Here is a 16,390-nt window from a genome sequence, read left to right on the forward strand (position 1 = left end):
CGATTATGCTGGCTTTTGGAATTGGATTGATTTTTTACAACAGAATGTCATTATAGCGCCTGCAGTGACATCAAGAACAGAACTTCAGCTTGATCTTCCTCTACAGAAGCTCGTTAGCGATTCACATAAGAAGACAACCAACACGTGCTATTGCCATGGAAACAAGATGGAATATTATGAAGCAGTAGAGCCCATATTCCAAAACAGAGAGAACAAAGTCAGAGCAATTATAGCACAAGACTGACAGGCTTTTTATTTGCAGCCTGTATGGGTCAAAGCAAAACTTACCTCGTGCTCTTTGAAATAAAAATCACCAGTGCAGTTTTAGGACTCTGGTTTCAGTTCCTCCTTTTCAAACATGAAAACTCAAGCCAGTGAGTTTAGTTTATGTTGTATGGGAGGAAGGAGGCCAAATGGAGGCAGAGGCATCACAGCAGGTGTGTAGGTGTGATAATGTACAAAGAACAGACATCACAAAACTGATAGAGGAGTGAGTCAAGTTCAAGCCAGGCAGCAAAGTACTGATAAAACAGAGGTGAGCAAAACCAGCAGAAGCTGAACACCTGGTATGTCATTAAGATGCAGAAGAAAGGCTAGTTTCAACTGCAATGGCTAGCCAGAACCAGTGGCCAGAATGCAAAGGATAACATTTCTTGTGATTAGCATTAAATAGGTGAGTCTCATGGTTTCTTATGTTGGCTAGATTATGAAATGCTGTTGGACATCCTGGACATATTGCATGTATACAATTGTATGTATACAATATGTAGGCAGCCTAACTTCTGCTTGTGACTACATACACAGAAAATTCTTTAAGCCATTTAAAACAGCTCTGTCTGGTCTAGAGAGAGTTTTCCCTATTGTAAGAGTTTTGACCGTTGTCTCAGTACAGAGTGCCAGCGAGTATGAATGCACGTATTTTTTTGTGTTTGATAACAATACCAAAAATTATAGAAATTCTATGCTAATGGAAGCAAGAGCTTAGAGGAAATATTTTATCCTTCATGTAGAAAACCTGTGATTGCCACTTCATTCACACACTGGTTCTACCTTTAAGAAATATTTTTAAATTCCAGCCGAAGGTCTAGGAACCAAGGGTCTGTTGTAATCACTTTGAGCAGAGCCATCATGGCCAAAACATAGCTTAAGAAAGATAAACAAAGAGAGTAAGAGGGTTTTAAGGAGTATTCAACAAGCTTTGGAAGGTTGTGCCATGAGTTTGCCACTACAGAGAGTTACTGTGAGATTCAAAAACACTTAAGAGAATGATGAAAGGGAAAAATACTGCAGTACACAGAAAGCTTGTGAGTGCCTGCTGAACCAGGCTTTGGGAAGCCTTCCAATGCCTGCATATGAAAAGTGCGGTATGCCACTATTTAATTATTATAAACTCCACAAATTGTCATCCACTTAAGGAGCTCATATTTCTGCCAAGAGAAATGGCTTCAAACCTGATAGGTTACATTCACTGTTTCAACTCTGATTCATTCTTGACTGGTTCTGTTTTGATGGGAAAAAGAGGATGAAAGACACTTATTTTGGGAGAATAATCTGAATGGAATATGAATTTTTGTTGCAAAATTTTATTCCAGTAAAACATACAAACTTTCATAGACGTGAGTACCTTTATGAGAAGCAAAATACCAAGCACTGTTAAAAAGAAGAATACTAGATCAATTTTTTCACTAGCACCAGGCAAAGAGATAATATGTGATATAGTTGACAGAAATACTGGAAAATAACAAACATCCTTTCTCATCTTTGCATATAAACTTTCTTTCACAAATTGTTAAATACAATTCAGTAGTGCTAGCAACTACTTTTTTTTCCCTAAACCTTTTCCATGCTTTTTTTTGTGTGCATTTGGGCTTTTCTTCTCTTGCTCTGCTTGCAGGACTGCTTCACGAGCTGCCAGCTCTTCTTGTTTTCTGCGCTCAGCCTCTAGCAGTTTACTTCTGTATGCCTCCCGAATGCTGTGAACTCTGCCTCGTGTTTCATCTAAGGATGCCTAGCCAAAAACAAACAGCAATACCCGCCCAACACATGAATCTTGATTTCATCACAAGCAACTGCATCCTTCCTGTTACGTTTCACTTTGTGACTCTTTAAGTACAGGGAGAGCGTCTCTCCTTTGCTTTTTATGTGTACTTTTATTGATCTGTCACAGTGACACAGCTATATGTCAATCTTTTTGCCATGAAGAAGAGAAAGTTCATGAAAATCCTTTTTAAATTGCTGGCATAATAAGCTAATTGTGTGAAAGGAGGATCGGGCAACAGACTAATTACCCATCTAGGTCTAATCCCTATTCAGTTATTGGCTTGCTTTCTTGTCTTAAACTTAAAACCTAGTTTTCAGCAATGCCAAAATGGCTTAGGAGCTCTAGTCTTTTAAGAGACTAAGGGAGTCTAAATCACATTGACCTTCAATGAGACTTAGGGCAAGTGGGACTTGGACACTTCTGAAAACTTTTTCCTTTACATTTCCATCCTGGAAAATAGGGATACCTGGATACCTTTATATAGTTCTCTGTGGTCTACAAATGAAAAAACTGTAAAAGTGCTAATCAGCACAGTATGCATATTCACAAGTAACTCTCATTTTAAATTAGTACTGTGAAACATCTTTAGTGGACATACTTTCTAGAAAGAGCTGAGGAACTACTCTTAATAAAAATTTGCCCTCTAATATATGATATGTTAGGCATCCAAAATCATAGCAACATCTGAAAACCTGGACATGCATTCTTATGAGGGATCAACCAGTCACTGGCAGAGAAGTATGGCTCTTTCAGACTTGTAGTTAAGTCATATAAATCAGGCTGTCTGGGAACTTGTTAAGGAGATGTTTTCAAGTGATTTCTGTAAATAGGTTGGTTTGATGTAAAATTACTTTTACTGTCTCTTAGCCAGCTTTAAGAGCTCTGAATAGTTACCAGCTGATTGCTAGTGGTTATTGTATCACCACTGTGTATGAAAACATTTTGTTCCTGTTGACACTCAAGGGTGAAGCCAATTTTGTTAAGATATTTGTACCAATTTCATGTGCAATGCATTGGCTGAGTTAATCCTAACAATGGATCCTACACTAATGCTACCAAATTTAGTATTTATAGACATGTTTTTTAAGGATTAATAATTCCAATTTTTTGTCTGTTGGCATCATGCATAGTCCAGGAAAACTGTTCTCTATCTTTGCTGTAAGACACACTAGGAGCAACTCAGCCTCCTATAGAAATTATCATGTTCTTTATTACTTGCTAAAAAGCCCTATACAATTCTATAACCAAAAAAAACCATAGCCAAACCAGAGATGTTTTATCTGATATGCATCTGGTCATAGATATCAAATGCTCAATTTATTTTCACTTTTAACTATCCTTTTATGGTGATATTATTAAAATAGTGTTTTTGCAAAGAGCTGTATCAAGAAAGTACTAAGAATATCACAGTAAGGATGTTGTGTAGTACTATTTTTTTTCCCTAGAACCGTTAGTTTTAACCTTTGCCCAAGCAGAATTTCAAGCTTGTTGACTGTTTCTAATTATTGGTACTAAATACAAAAGTCTTGAGAATGGTTGTTCAAGATATTCATCCTAGTGGTGGATATCACAGTAACAGTTGCTGGAAAGCAATCTTAAAAACCTACCTGCAGATTCTCATACATTTCAAGTATATTTTGCTTCAATAAAGCTCTGGCATTCTGTTCTTTTTCTCTTTGCTCCAAAGCCAGTGCTCGAAGTTCCCTGAAATGGTTCATTTTTTCTGCTTTACGTATCTCTTGCTGTTGAATTATAGACTCATTTCTTAGCACAGACTCAGACATTGTTTTTCTGAAGGAAATACAAAGATATTTGTCTCATGTCAAATACAGTTTTGGGTGGTGTATATTTTGCTTAACACCTATATGCATATATTTGACTTACATACTGCAATGTCACCATCGTATGGTGAGCTATGGTTAAGGAGTCACTTTTCCTCTGCTTATATATAACCCTGATGAGAAAGTACATTCCTGAGGCCATGTCTTCTTATACTTGAGTGTCTATTTTAAAAATATTTGTAAAATCACGCTCATCTTTGAGCATATGAAAAACTCCTGCATGTGACATTTATTTTTAATTTGCAAGAAATATCATGTTTCCAGAAGTTTTTGATATTATAATTCAGCATTGAGACAAATGTAATTCTTTTTTTTTTTGCCATTGACATAATGGCAGCTAAGTGCGTAATATATTTTTATAATTTGACTTAAATGACTAGTGTAAAAGTCAACGAGTTGAAGACAAATGAAATGCTTACAAGACTCAAGCCTGTAGAAGATATTTTGCCATATTTTCTACTGTTTTAATGTTATTCACTTCAATGTAACAGCTGTTTCCCTTTCAATTTAAAATTTAATTTGGGGATTTTTCCCTCATGTTCACAAAGGGACTTAAGCATGAACTGGGTTCTAGCTGCAGCACAGCAAACATGCAGGTGCATGTATATTAGCTAGATAAGTTCATATCAACACATGTAATAAAGAATATAGCTCTTTTGAATAAAGAATAGAATTAATAGAATTATTTCAGCTATTAATTATTATTATTAACTGAACTGCATTTGTCAAGTATATTATTTGAATCTAGCATCACGCTCTGACAAAGTTCATACGCGCTTCTTTCAAGATGACCACTGAAGTAAACATATTTGCCTGCACATGCATTGTCTTCAGATTTTTATGTCACATTCTCATTACATGCAGGGCAGTGATTCAGCTTCTTTGACATGTATTATGTTAAGGAAAGGACATAAATTATAAATGGATGCAGGAAAGCACAGATTTTAAAACACATCCATGCCAGGAAAATCAAAGCTGAAAACTGTATCTTGATACCATCTACACTTCTGCGTTCACTACTGAGTGATTTTGTGTACACAACATAAAGGACAGATAAAACATGGGCCAGGATTTTCACAGCAACTTTAACAAGCATGTGACAGAATTGTAGCTTACTTCAATGAGATGTGAAGGATAAAGTCTAAATTCACATCAATTACACTGCATCCAATTACAGATAGGATACAAGTGTATAAAAATATATTGCATTTACTAATTCCTATACATGAAAATCCTTAGCCAGTCTTTTGTTTTGGTGTTTCACACGGACTTAATTGTTCTTGCTGCAGTTTACCTCATGTAAGGACTAAGGTCTACAGGCTCCCATTTGTTTTGCTGTGCTTGTAAGCTTGAGTCAATAAGTGCTTGTGATGCTTTCTTTCCTGTGGTGAGAGAATCTGCAACAGAACAGATTAAACTGGTTATTCAGTAATGCTAGGAGGCTCCATCTAAATTCTTATACAGTTTTTTCCTCTTTTGGCTCAGCAAAATACATTATTAAATGAGAATATGGGTTGGAGAGGATATAATATTTCTGCCTTTTTTATTTCCAACACTGATAGAATAAAAGATGCTGCAAAAACCCCACATATGCTAGAGTGAAACTAATATATGTATTTTAGCTAAATCCACAGTACTCAAGAAGGTTTGTAAATCTAAGCAAGAACATTCAATTTAAAGTGCCTAAAGAATATAAGAACAACTTCTTATCAGGAAGGAATCACATTCTTTTATTTAAAAAAATCAATAAAAATCTGATTGTTCAGTCCTGGCTGTAGTTTAAAAAAATTATATTCACTTTTGGGCAGAGGTTTAGTTTGGAAAATACCAGTCTAAAGAAAAAAGGTCCCATGAGAACCTAAAATTGTCATTCTGTAGTCTAGATTTTTCTTAACCACATGAATAGTAACATGTTATGCTTCAATGTAGTATTCGCACAATACAATGACATATCTGATATTAAGCATGCTACTGGGCTGAGCTATGTTGTGATTATTCCAACGCTTCCTTCTTTCAGTTTGTCTGGATGTGCTGAAAATGCCTGTGAAATTTGATGAAATTTAATGATGACTGCAGCAGTAGTTTGTTTCCATAAAAACTCTCTTATTACTCTACTTATTGTAATAATAAATTGAAACTTTTAAAAATTATTACTGGAATTTTCTCACCAAAAATAGGAAAGAGTTTTTTTTTTTAAAAAAATTACTGTTTATATATTTCCTCTCTATACATAGACAAATATACCAGCCTTCTCTGTTGGTCTAGAATGGTGACATGGACTTTGAAAGTGCCTTAGACACTGCCCATCAGAAAAGTATTCTCCAGAACATAAAAATTCTCATTAAGATATTGAACATTACAGAAATGTTCAAGCACATTATTGCCTATTGCTGCACTCCATGGAACCAAACCATAACAACTTACAGTCATTGGCGTATCACCTCTTTACTTCATGAGACTTTGTATTAGACTCCAAATGATTACTTTAGAACAAAGCTCTCGACAGACAACCATTAATTCTGAAGTCCTTATCCAATAACTTAAAGGAAAAATATTTTTTTCAAAAATTCCTTTGGAATGCAAGAAGTAACTAATGATGTGTTTGTTTACAGCATAAGGTGAGGACTACTTCTGCTTTAAGTTCTGAAATATTCCTGTGAGGATTACTTACTGGGCTGGAAAAATACTAATCTTAACAAGTTATGTACTAGTCACAGGTTCTAGTTCCATGCAGATGAGCCATGACCAGATATTGTTGTAATCAGACTGGGCATTATACTGTTTTGTGAATGTCTGATCTCAGCATTATTCTCAGAAGAAAAGAAACAACAAACAGCCTTGCAGCCTTGCACCCAGTTCAAATTTTCATCAGAGTCTGGTAGTGGCCAGGGAATACAAATGAAGAATCCATAGAAGTTGTAACCACTAAATAAAATTAGACAATACTTATGGAAGCTGCCATGAAGCTGATGCTACTCAGTATGCATTTTGACACCTCACTTCCAGGGCACTGTCCCTGAACAGTTTCCATGAATATTAACATAAAGAAAATGCACATTAAAAGTATTAGTGTCTTACTGACATGCTATTTCAGCTGCTAAACATTTTTTTTAATATTTCTACATTAATGACCTCTGGTACCCAACTTGGAATTGAGTGAGTAGGTATTTTCCACTGAACTTCCAAAAATTTCAGGTTACTTTAGGGTTAGAATTCTAGTACAGAAGGACTGTTCAAAATTTGCTTAAGGGTAACTTGGCAGCCTCCAAGAGCTTTGAGACTATATCTGTGTCTGAAAATAAAGCAATGCAATAATGAAAACAAAAAGGGGATAGAGAAGATAGAGACTAAACACACCATTGTCCATTTGGACTTTATCGGGGCTATTCTATCCATTTACTATCCATTTACTACCAGTATTTAACGCAGAAGTCTTTTCTAAGGAGCTGAACAGATGACATGCTTGACAGAAAGTTATACCCTTACCTCTTTCCTCTGAACTAGGTGTTAAAGCGGCAGTCTCAGTCCCAGCTATGGGCTCCTCTGAGTCTCTCACAGCATACTTATTAATAAACCGCACGCGTTCCTGAAAAGCCTAGACATCAAAGTTTTAATCCAGGTAAGAAAACTTCTTACTACATACTTTAAATCCTAAAGAATTTTCAAAACTAGGAATCTGTGAGTGGTCAATAAGTAAGTAAATCTTCAAATCCAGTGCATGTGAGATATAATGCTACTTCACATTACTGGGGAGTATATTTCACTAGTTTGATCTATGAAAACATCACCTCTAACAACAGGAATGCCATTAGTGAGTCACTGAGGAGAAAAAAAAAGAAAACATGAGGACCACATTTCATGTCAGAGTCATATTCAAGCCATCTCTGCAATAGATTTTTTTTCTGAAATAATAACCTGTCAACACTAAACATCAAATTTTTCTAGTAATATTTGAAACTTTTGCTTAGTTTTAATGTGTTGTGTAGAGGAGAAATAAATTAGCAGTAGTACTTAAAGTTCATCTTTAATTTATATCAAGAGTTTCTTGAGTTTATGAATAAGAACCCCTAAGTAAACCTTTGTGAGATGGTAGTTCAGTAAAATGAAAAGCAGGCAGTACACCTTGAATGGTTTCACTCCACTCAATGCATACTGGCTATATTTAGTACATATCCCAAATGAGGAAACGATGCTGTCAATAATAAACCTAACACCAGAGTGCAGTATGCAACTCTGCCTGGGGCTGGGATCAGAAAAGATGCTAGGGTTCCCATTGAATCAGTCCTGAGACACTGAATACTTACACTAAAGATCATTGTGCAATGAAATACTGGAAAATCACTGATCTCTGGGCAGTTTTAAAATAAACTTTGGATTTAAAAAAATTTAAAACCCTGAAAAGCAAGGTCTGTTCCCTCTTAGCTGAATGTATGGTCAGAATATATTCAGCTACTGCACCTCCTTAGGGAAATATCTCTTTCTCCTAGGAGCTCCTATAACCTGGTGATTTAGACTTCCTCTGCTCACTGGACTTAAGGGCTCAGATTGCGAGAATGGACAGAGAAGCCAAAAGTCAGCCTGGAGACAGGCACCTAATTCCCAGAGTCACAGGGCATGTGACCCCCAGAACAGGCAGACATGGGGGCGGCGTGATCAGGAAGAAAGAAGGAGGGAACATACTGAGTCTGGATATCAGACCCCCAAGTTAGACCTTCTTTTTTTTTAGCATATTACATGCAATTTCTGCAATTTTCTTCACAATGGCTGTTTTAGAAAAATGTCACAGGCTTAACGGGCTTTTAAAGTGGAACCCTTTAGCTGTAATTCAGTTGATTTTCTGATCAAAAAAGGCAACGGTGATGGAACCAACATTCTGAAGAGACTCTTTACTCTTTATTCTGTGTCGAAATTGAGGAAGATGATGAGGATGACAAGGTTGAATGTCTATGGGTAAAGATCAGGGGGAAGGTCGGCAGGGCGGACATTATGGTTGGAGTCTGTTATAGACCACCCAACCAGGATGAGCAGGCGGACGAGGCGTTTCACAAGCGGCTGTCAGAAGCCACCTGGGCGCCGGCCCTTGTACTCGTGGGCGACTTCAACTTGCCAGATGTCTGCTGGAAATACAACATGGCAGAGAGGAAGGAAACTAGGAGGTTCCTAGAATGTGTGGAGGACAACTTCCTCATGCAAGTGATAAATGAGCCCACTAGAGGAGGGGCCCTGCTTGACCTGTTGTTTGTGAACAGAGAAGGACTAGTGGGAGATGTGAGGGTCGGTGGCCGTCTTGGGAATAGCGACCATGAAATGTTAGAGTTTTTGATAGTGGGGGAAGTAAGGAGGGTCAAGAGCAAAACTCCTGCCTTAGATTTCGGCTGGGCAGACTTTAGCCTGTTTAAGAGGCTGGTGGACAGAATCCCTTGGGAGTCAGTCCTGAAGGGCAAAGGAGTCCAGGAAGGCTGGACATGCTTTAAAAAGGAATTGCCAAATATTCAGGAACAGGCTGTCCCGGTGTGTAGGAAGACAAGCTGTCAGGGAAAAAGACCGGCCTGGTTAAACAGGGAACTTAGGCTAGAACTTAAGGAAAAAAAGAGCCTATTTGCTCTGGAAGAAGGGTCGGGTAACTTGGGAGGTCTATAGGGATGTTGCCAGGCCGTGTAGGGAGAAGATTAGAAGGGCCAAAGCTCAGTTGGAGTTTGATTTGGCTGCTACAGTAAAAGATAACAAAAAAAGTTTCTACAAATACATCAACAGCAAAAGGAGGGTCAAGGAGAGCCTCCACCACTTGCTGAATGAGGAGGGTAGTGTAGTGTCAGGGGATGAGGAAAAGGCAGAGGTGCTCAATGCCTTCTTTGCCTCGGTCTTTAATGTCAAGACCGGTTGTCCTCAGGAGACTTGGCCCCCAGAGCCAGAAGTTAGGGGCGGGGGGCTGTGTGAACCTCCTGTAATCCAGGAGGAGATGGTTAGTGACCTGCTGTGCCAGTTGGACACCCACAAGGCTATGGGCCCGGATGGGATTCACCCCAGAGTAATGAAGGAACTGGCAAATGAACTTGCCAAACCACTCTCTATTATCTACCGGCAGTCCTGGTTAACTGGAGAAGTTCCAGCTGACTGGAAATCAGCAAATGTAACGCCCATCTACAAGAAGGGCCAGAAGGATGATCCAGGGAACTATAGGCCTGTCAGCCTGATCTCGGTGCCAGGCAAGGTGATGGAACAGATCATCCTGAGTGCCATTACACAGCACATGCAGGACAATCGAGGCATCAGGGCCAGCCAACATGGATTCATGAAAGGCAGGTCCTGCTTGACCAACTTGATCTCCTTCTATGACAAAGTGACCTGCTTAGTAGATGAGGGCAGGGCTGTGGATGTAGTCTATCTAGACTTCAGTAAGACATTTGACACTGTCTCCAACAGCATCCTCCTAGACAAACTGGCTGCCTGGGGCTTGGATGGGTGGACTCTTCGATGGGTTAAAAACTGGCTGGATGGCCAAGCCCAGAGAGTGGTGGTGAATGGGGCAAAGTCCAACTGGCGGCCGGTCACTAGCTGTGTTCCCCAGGGCTCAGTTCTGGGGCCAGTGCTGTTCAGTGTCTTTATAGATGATCTAGACGTAGGGATTGAGTGCACCCTCAGTAAATTTGCAGATGACACCAAGCTGGGTGGGAGTGTCGATCTGCTGGAGGGTAGGAAGGCCCTACAGAGGGATCTGGACAGGTTAGACAGATGGGCCGAGACCAACGGCATGAGGTTCAACAAGAACAAGTGTTGGGTCTTACACTTTGGCCACAACAACCCCATGCAGCGCTACAGGCTCGGGGAAGAATGGTTAGAAAGCGGTCCGGCAAAAGAGACTTGGGGGTGCTGATCGACAGCCGGCTCAACATGAGCCAGCAGTGTGCCCAGGTGGCCAAGAAGGCCAATGGCATCCTGGCCTCTATTAGGAATAGTGTAGCCATCTGGTCTAGGGAAGTGATTGTCCCTTTGTACTCGGCACTGGTGAGGCCGCACCTCGAGTACTGTGTCCAGTTCTGGGCCCAGCACTTCAAGAAAGATGTTGAGGTGTTGGAGTGAGTCCAGAGGAGGGCGACCAAGCTGGTGAAGGGTCTGGAGGGTCTGACCTACGAGGAACGGCTGAGGGAGCTGGGGTTGTTTAGCCTGGAGAAGAGGAGGCTCAGAGGTGACCTTATTGCAGTCTACAACTACCCGAAGGGAGGTTGTAGTGGAGTGGGAGTCGGCCTCTTCTCCCGGGCAACTAGTGACAGGACAATAGGACATAGCCTCAAGCTTTGCCAGGGAATGTTCAGGTTGGACATTAGGAAGAATTTCTTTTCAGAAAGGGTCATTAGACATTGGAATGGGCTGCCCAGGGAGGTGGTGGAGTCACCATCTCTGGATGTGTTTAAGAAAAGACTGGACATGGCACTTAGTGCCATGGTCTAGTTGACATGGTGGTGTCAGGGCAATGGTTGGACTCGATGATCCCAGAGGTCTCTTCCAACCTGATTGATTCTGTGATTCTGTGATTCTTTACACATCAAAGGGGATTCACTTCCAGCTAATCTTTAGGATGCTGTATTTGCATTTTCAGTCTCAGAACAGCCAAACAAAGCTGCAGAGTAATGCATCTCTCCTTAGATCAGAATTTAATATAGTGTCAGAAAAAATGTTCGAGCTTTGCATACACTGAAGGGAACTGAGAAAATCTGAAAGTGTAACTGGGAAGACACATGTCTGATGTTCATTTCTGAAAGGTAATATGAAAAAGGCAAAATGCTTCTGAGCTGGGCTGAATACTCCTCAAAGGTCATTGGTGGTGGTGACGGGGGATGACTGTTAGGTAAGTTTTAGGACTGCATTTTGTTCTTTTGTTTTCCCCTTTTTTTGGTAATGATGCTTTCAATTCTGAATCAGCAGTTTAACTTTTTGCTTTGCTAGAAAGAACTTGTATTATTTTTCCATCTTAAGCATACATCATGTCAAAAGAGCCCAGCTGCAGCTGACATCTGAAGTAGTATTGCTTCTCCAAAGCAGTGAATTCATAGAGTAGCATGTACAGGCTCAGGGGTAACCTGCAACCCAGAATGAAGTCAGGAATCCTGGCTGCAGGGGACAGTTTGAGTGATGATATGGCCAGGTGCCATTTCAAGAGAAATCCTTTTGGCGTGTTTGTAACAGTGTATTTCTCACTAGAATCTGTTTATGCTAAACATCAAACTTGTCACAAGTAGCAGCTTTGCAATTGTGTAGAGGTGATGGGCTTTCTAAGGAGAAACTTTTCTCTGTTTTGTAAATTTGAATCTAAAGTCTCAGTGATTTACAGAAGTCTATAAAGAAGATTATCTGGATTCCTGCTCAGAATTCATGCACATAGTCAGTTTCGATTCTTTAACCTGTGTGAAATTTTCTGTCTTCCACACAGTGGTGAAGAGGACAGCCATATGAAGTCAGGTCTCTGTTGTGGCAACTGCTCTATCATCACAGCAGCTCCTGGAACTTGTGAAGAAACATTACTGCAACGATTGCACTCATACTACCTTGATAGCTCTTCCTGGCTCTGCAGACTCCCATGCTTCTTTCATGGCTTTGATTTCATCTGCTCGCTGGGTGTCTTTCTTCACCTCCAGAATGTCTGCCTCTCTCTGCTCACTAACTAGACGTAAAGTCCAGTATGGTTGGTTTGAAGCAGCTTGCTGAAAGTGAAATATCATAAACATAATGTATTCATTGGTGTACATCTACTACCACCATTTAGGATAAAGTTATGTTTCTGTAACCTGGTAATTTTCCTGACTGACATACATTATACATTGATAGACTTTGACATGCATTACTACACAGTGGTTGCCAAAGGAAAAGAAAATTACTTCGCAATGTCTAGAAGCTCTTTGAGGTATTTTGTTTACGTGCTTCTCCACTCCCGTACAGCATGCTCCATACTCCCAGTTCTTCTCAACAGTCTGTCTGAACAAGAGTATTTTGTAGCAATTATTGTCTTATTTTCCTGTCAAGCTTTTTTCCTTTCCTCCCCTCCTTGCCTTTCCTTCCACAACCTTTCTTACTAGAAGTCTTATTATATTTAACTAGGCTTTTTGTGTAGAAATACAGAATCACAGAATCAACCAGGTTGGAAGAGACCTCTGGGATCATCGAGTCCAACCATTGCCCTGACACCACCATGACAACTAGACCATGGCACTAAGTGCCATGTCCAGTCTTTTCTTAAACACATCCAGAGATGGTGACTCCACCACCTCCCTGGGCAGCCCATTCCAATATCTAATGACCCTTTCTGAGAATAAATTCTTTCTAATGTCCAACCTGAACCTCCCCTGGTGAAGCTTGAGGCTGTGTCCTCTTGTCCTATCGCTAGTTGCCCGGGAGAAGAGGCCAACTCCCACTTCACTACAACCTCCCTTCAGGTAGTTGTAGACTGCAATAAGGTCACCTCTGAGCCTCCTCTTCTCCAGGCTAAACAACCCCAGCTCCCTCAGCCGTTCCTCGTAGGTCAGACCCTCCAGACCCTTCACCAGCTTGGTCGCCCTCCTCTGGACTCACTCCAACACCTCAATATCTTTCTTGAAGTGCTGGGCCCAGAACTGGACACAGTATTCAAGGTGCGGCCTCACCAGTGCCGAGTACAAAGGGACAATCACTTCCCTAGACCAGATGGCTACACTATTCCTAATAGAGGCCAGGATGCCATTGGCCCTCTTGGCCACCTGGGCACACTGCTGGCTCATGTTGAGCCGGCTGTCGATCAGCACCCCCAAGTCTCTTTCTGCCAGACCGCTTTCTAGACACTCTTCCCCGAGCCTGTAGCGCTGCATGGGGTTGTTGTGGCCAAAGTGTAAGACCCAACACTTGTTCTTGTTGAACCTCATGCCGTTGGTCTCAGCCCATCTATCTAACCTGTCCAGATCCCTCTGTAGGGCCTTCCTACCCTCCAGCAGATCGACACTCCCACCCAGCTTGGTGTCATCTGCAAATTTACTGAGGGTGCACTCAATCCCTACATCTAGATCATCTATAAAGACATTGAACAGCACTGGCCCCAGAACTGAGCCCTGGGGAACACCGCTAGTGACCGGCCGCCAGTTGGACTTTGCCCCATTCACCACCACTCTCTGGGCTTGGCCATCCAGCCAGTTTTTAACCCATCGAAGAGTCCACCCATCCAAGCCCCAGGCAGCCAGTTTGTCTAGGAGGATGCTGTGGGAGACAGTGTCGAATGCCTTACTGAAGTCTAGATAGACTACATCCACAGCCCTGCCCTCATCTACTTAAGCAGGTCACTTTGTCATAGAAGGAGATCAGGTTGGTCAAGGAGGACCTGCCTTTCATGAATCCATGTTGGCTGGCCCCGATGCCCTGATTGTCCTGCATGTGCTGTGTAATGGCACTCAGGATGATCTGTTCCATCACCTTGCCTGGCACGAGGTCAGGCTGCCAGGCCTATAGTTCCCTGGATCATCCTTCCGACCCTTCTTGTAGATGGGCGTTACATTTGCTAATTTCCAGTCAGCTGGAACTTCTCCAGTTAACCAGGACTGCCGGTAGATAATAGAGAGTGGTTTGGCAAGTTCATTTGCCAGTTCCTTCATTACTCTGGGGTGAATCCCATCCGGGCCCATAGCCTTGCTCTGTCTTATGAGGCATCTGGTTCTTTCCAATCACTTCTCAAATTCTCTAAACCACCTTAATGCATGGCTTCTCCAGAACTGTAGAGTACAAGTAGTGGCTCAAGTGTAGGAGAGGATTCTGCTGTCTGACTGATGAATAAGATATTGTGCTGCATATATTTCTGGAAACCATACGACCTGCAGAAGCTTTAAGCCCAAGATTTAGAAGTAGAGATAGGAGTTCAGCTTTTGTTTGAGACTAAAGGTGGGCATCTTCTTTATCCGCAAGCAGTTCCATCATGAAACTTGCATCTGTTTTAGTGGCAGACCAAAGAACTCCCAAGAGCTACCATCCCTTCAGTCCTAGCGTACCCCATCGTTGCAGCTGAAGGCAGAAATCTGGCACAGCCTGAAGCTGCATTGCATTTCTGTGGCCAACAATCTCAACTGCAGCCACTCAGACTGCTGTGAAAGAAAGGTTAAGGCACTATTCCAGAACTCTGCATAATTAGGTGTCGATGTGAATCATAGGAAAGTTTGCTGTGCAGCAGGTTTAGTTAACAAAACAATTCAGTAGAGATTTCTTCATGAAAAACTCTATGGAGATACCCTTCCCTTGAACTACCTGCCATGAGGCAGCAAAATTCCAAGCAAAAGCAATACCATTAAAGGAGGAGCTGTCAGTTTCTTCTTTGCCTTCCATTAATCTTTTTGCAATCCATAAAGTCAATTATTCCTTTTAAGGCATACAGGCTGGTAGCAGCCTTTTGGTCAACCACAGAACACTCAGATTATCCCACCACAGATGACAATAATTTGCAAGGAGGCAAGTAGGTACCAATTTTTCTGCCATTGTATGTCTGCAAGCTAATGACAATAGTGACATATGAGGCAGGAACTGACTATAGCAGAAAAACCTATTTCATCTCCCTGGGAACCCATGAAAACCACTACAATTAGTGACTAATTGGACATGAATATGGCAAATTCATGGAATTTAATAAACTTTAAGCAGAGACAGAAACTAGAACAACAAAAGGAACAACCGGTAGTTGCTTTATACATAAACAAAGAAATGAGCATGTTACATCTCTAAATGCAGGATACATATCCATTACACATGTAATTCAGTCTCTCTCAAGTGTAAAGCTAAAAAGGTGGCAAAACAGGGCATAGAGAAAGGCAAGGGATACACCAGAAGTGCTAGTAATACTGATCTGCAGACCTGAAAGTATCTTTACACTCAGTACAATGGTGGCATATTCAACCAATCCAGTTTCTTGGATTTGTTCTCACCTGAGATTCAGGTTGAGATGCAAGAGATACAAGTGATCCTCTTTCTTTAGTGGACTTCTCTTTTCCTGTCTTCTCAGATGCTTTATCTTTTGTTTTTCTGGTTGGTTTAGGAACACTTGCAGACTTCTGTCCTTCAAAATAATTGAGCATTGGGGGAAAGCTGTACTCCCCATGCTTTTCCCCAGGTACTATTCAGATGAAGTTATGATGCATGATGAATTAGAGGATACCGTTGTCATCCATAAGTATATTTCCCCATATAATATCCAGGGTGGAATAACAGCACAAAACAGCCATACAGAAAGACAAAGAAAAGTCAGTTAATTAGTTGACACTTTCAAGTACTACACTAGCATTTATTGTTGGGCCAAGAAAGAATTTGGGGACAAAGCAACTTTTAAAAACAGACTTCACAGAATCACAGAATCACAGAATGTTAGGGATTGGAAGGGACCTCGAAAGATCATCTAGTCCAATCCCCCTGCTGGAGCAGGATTACCTAGATCATATCACACAGGAACGTGTCCAGGCAGGTTTTGAATGTCTCCAGAGAAGGAGACTCCACAACCTCTAAGGTGGACATA

The 16,390-nt window shown here is 41.0% G+C and overlaps 1 protein-coding gene across 1 annotated transcript in view; it reads right to left on the reverse strand.

Annotated features, from left to right (window-relative positions):
- Positions 1–1,816: 1,816 nt before the first annotated feature.
- Positions 1,817–16,390, reverse strand: part of ADGB (androglobin) — a 129,602-nt gene continuing 115,028 nt past the window's right edge. Inside the window, 6 exon segments of the mRNA XM_068409340.1 lie at positions 1,817–2,008; positions 3,649–3,832; positions 5,177–5,279; positions 7,363–7,477; positions 12,426–12,581; positions 15,807–15,994. Coding sequence (XP_068265441.1) covers positions 1,817–2,008; positions 3,649–3,832; positions 5,177–5,279; positions 7,363–7,477; positions 12,426–12,581; positions 15,807–15,994 — 938 coding nt within the window.

The sequence above is a fragment of the Nyctibius grandis genome, chromosome 1, assembly GCF_013368605.1.
Source record: "Nyctibius grandis isolate bNycGra1 chromosome 1, bNycGra1.pri, whole genome shotgun sequence".
Classification (NCBI taxonomy): Eukaryota; Metazoa; Chordata; class Aves; order Nyctibiiformes; family Nyctibiidae; genus Nyctibius; species Nyctibius grandis.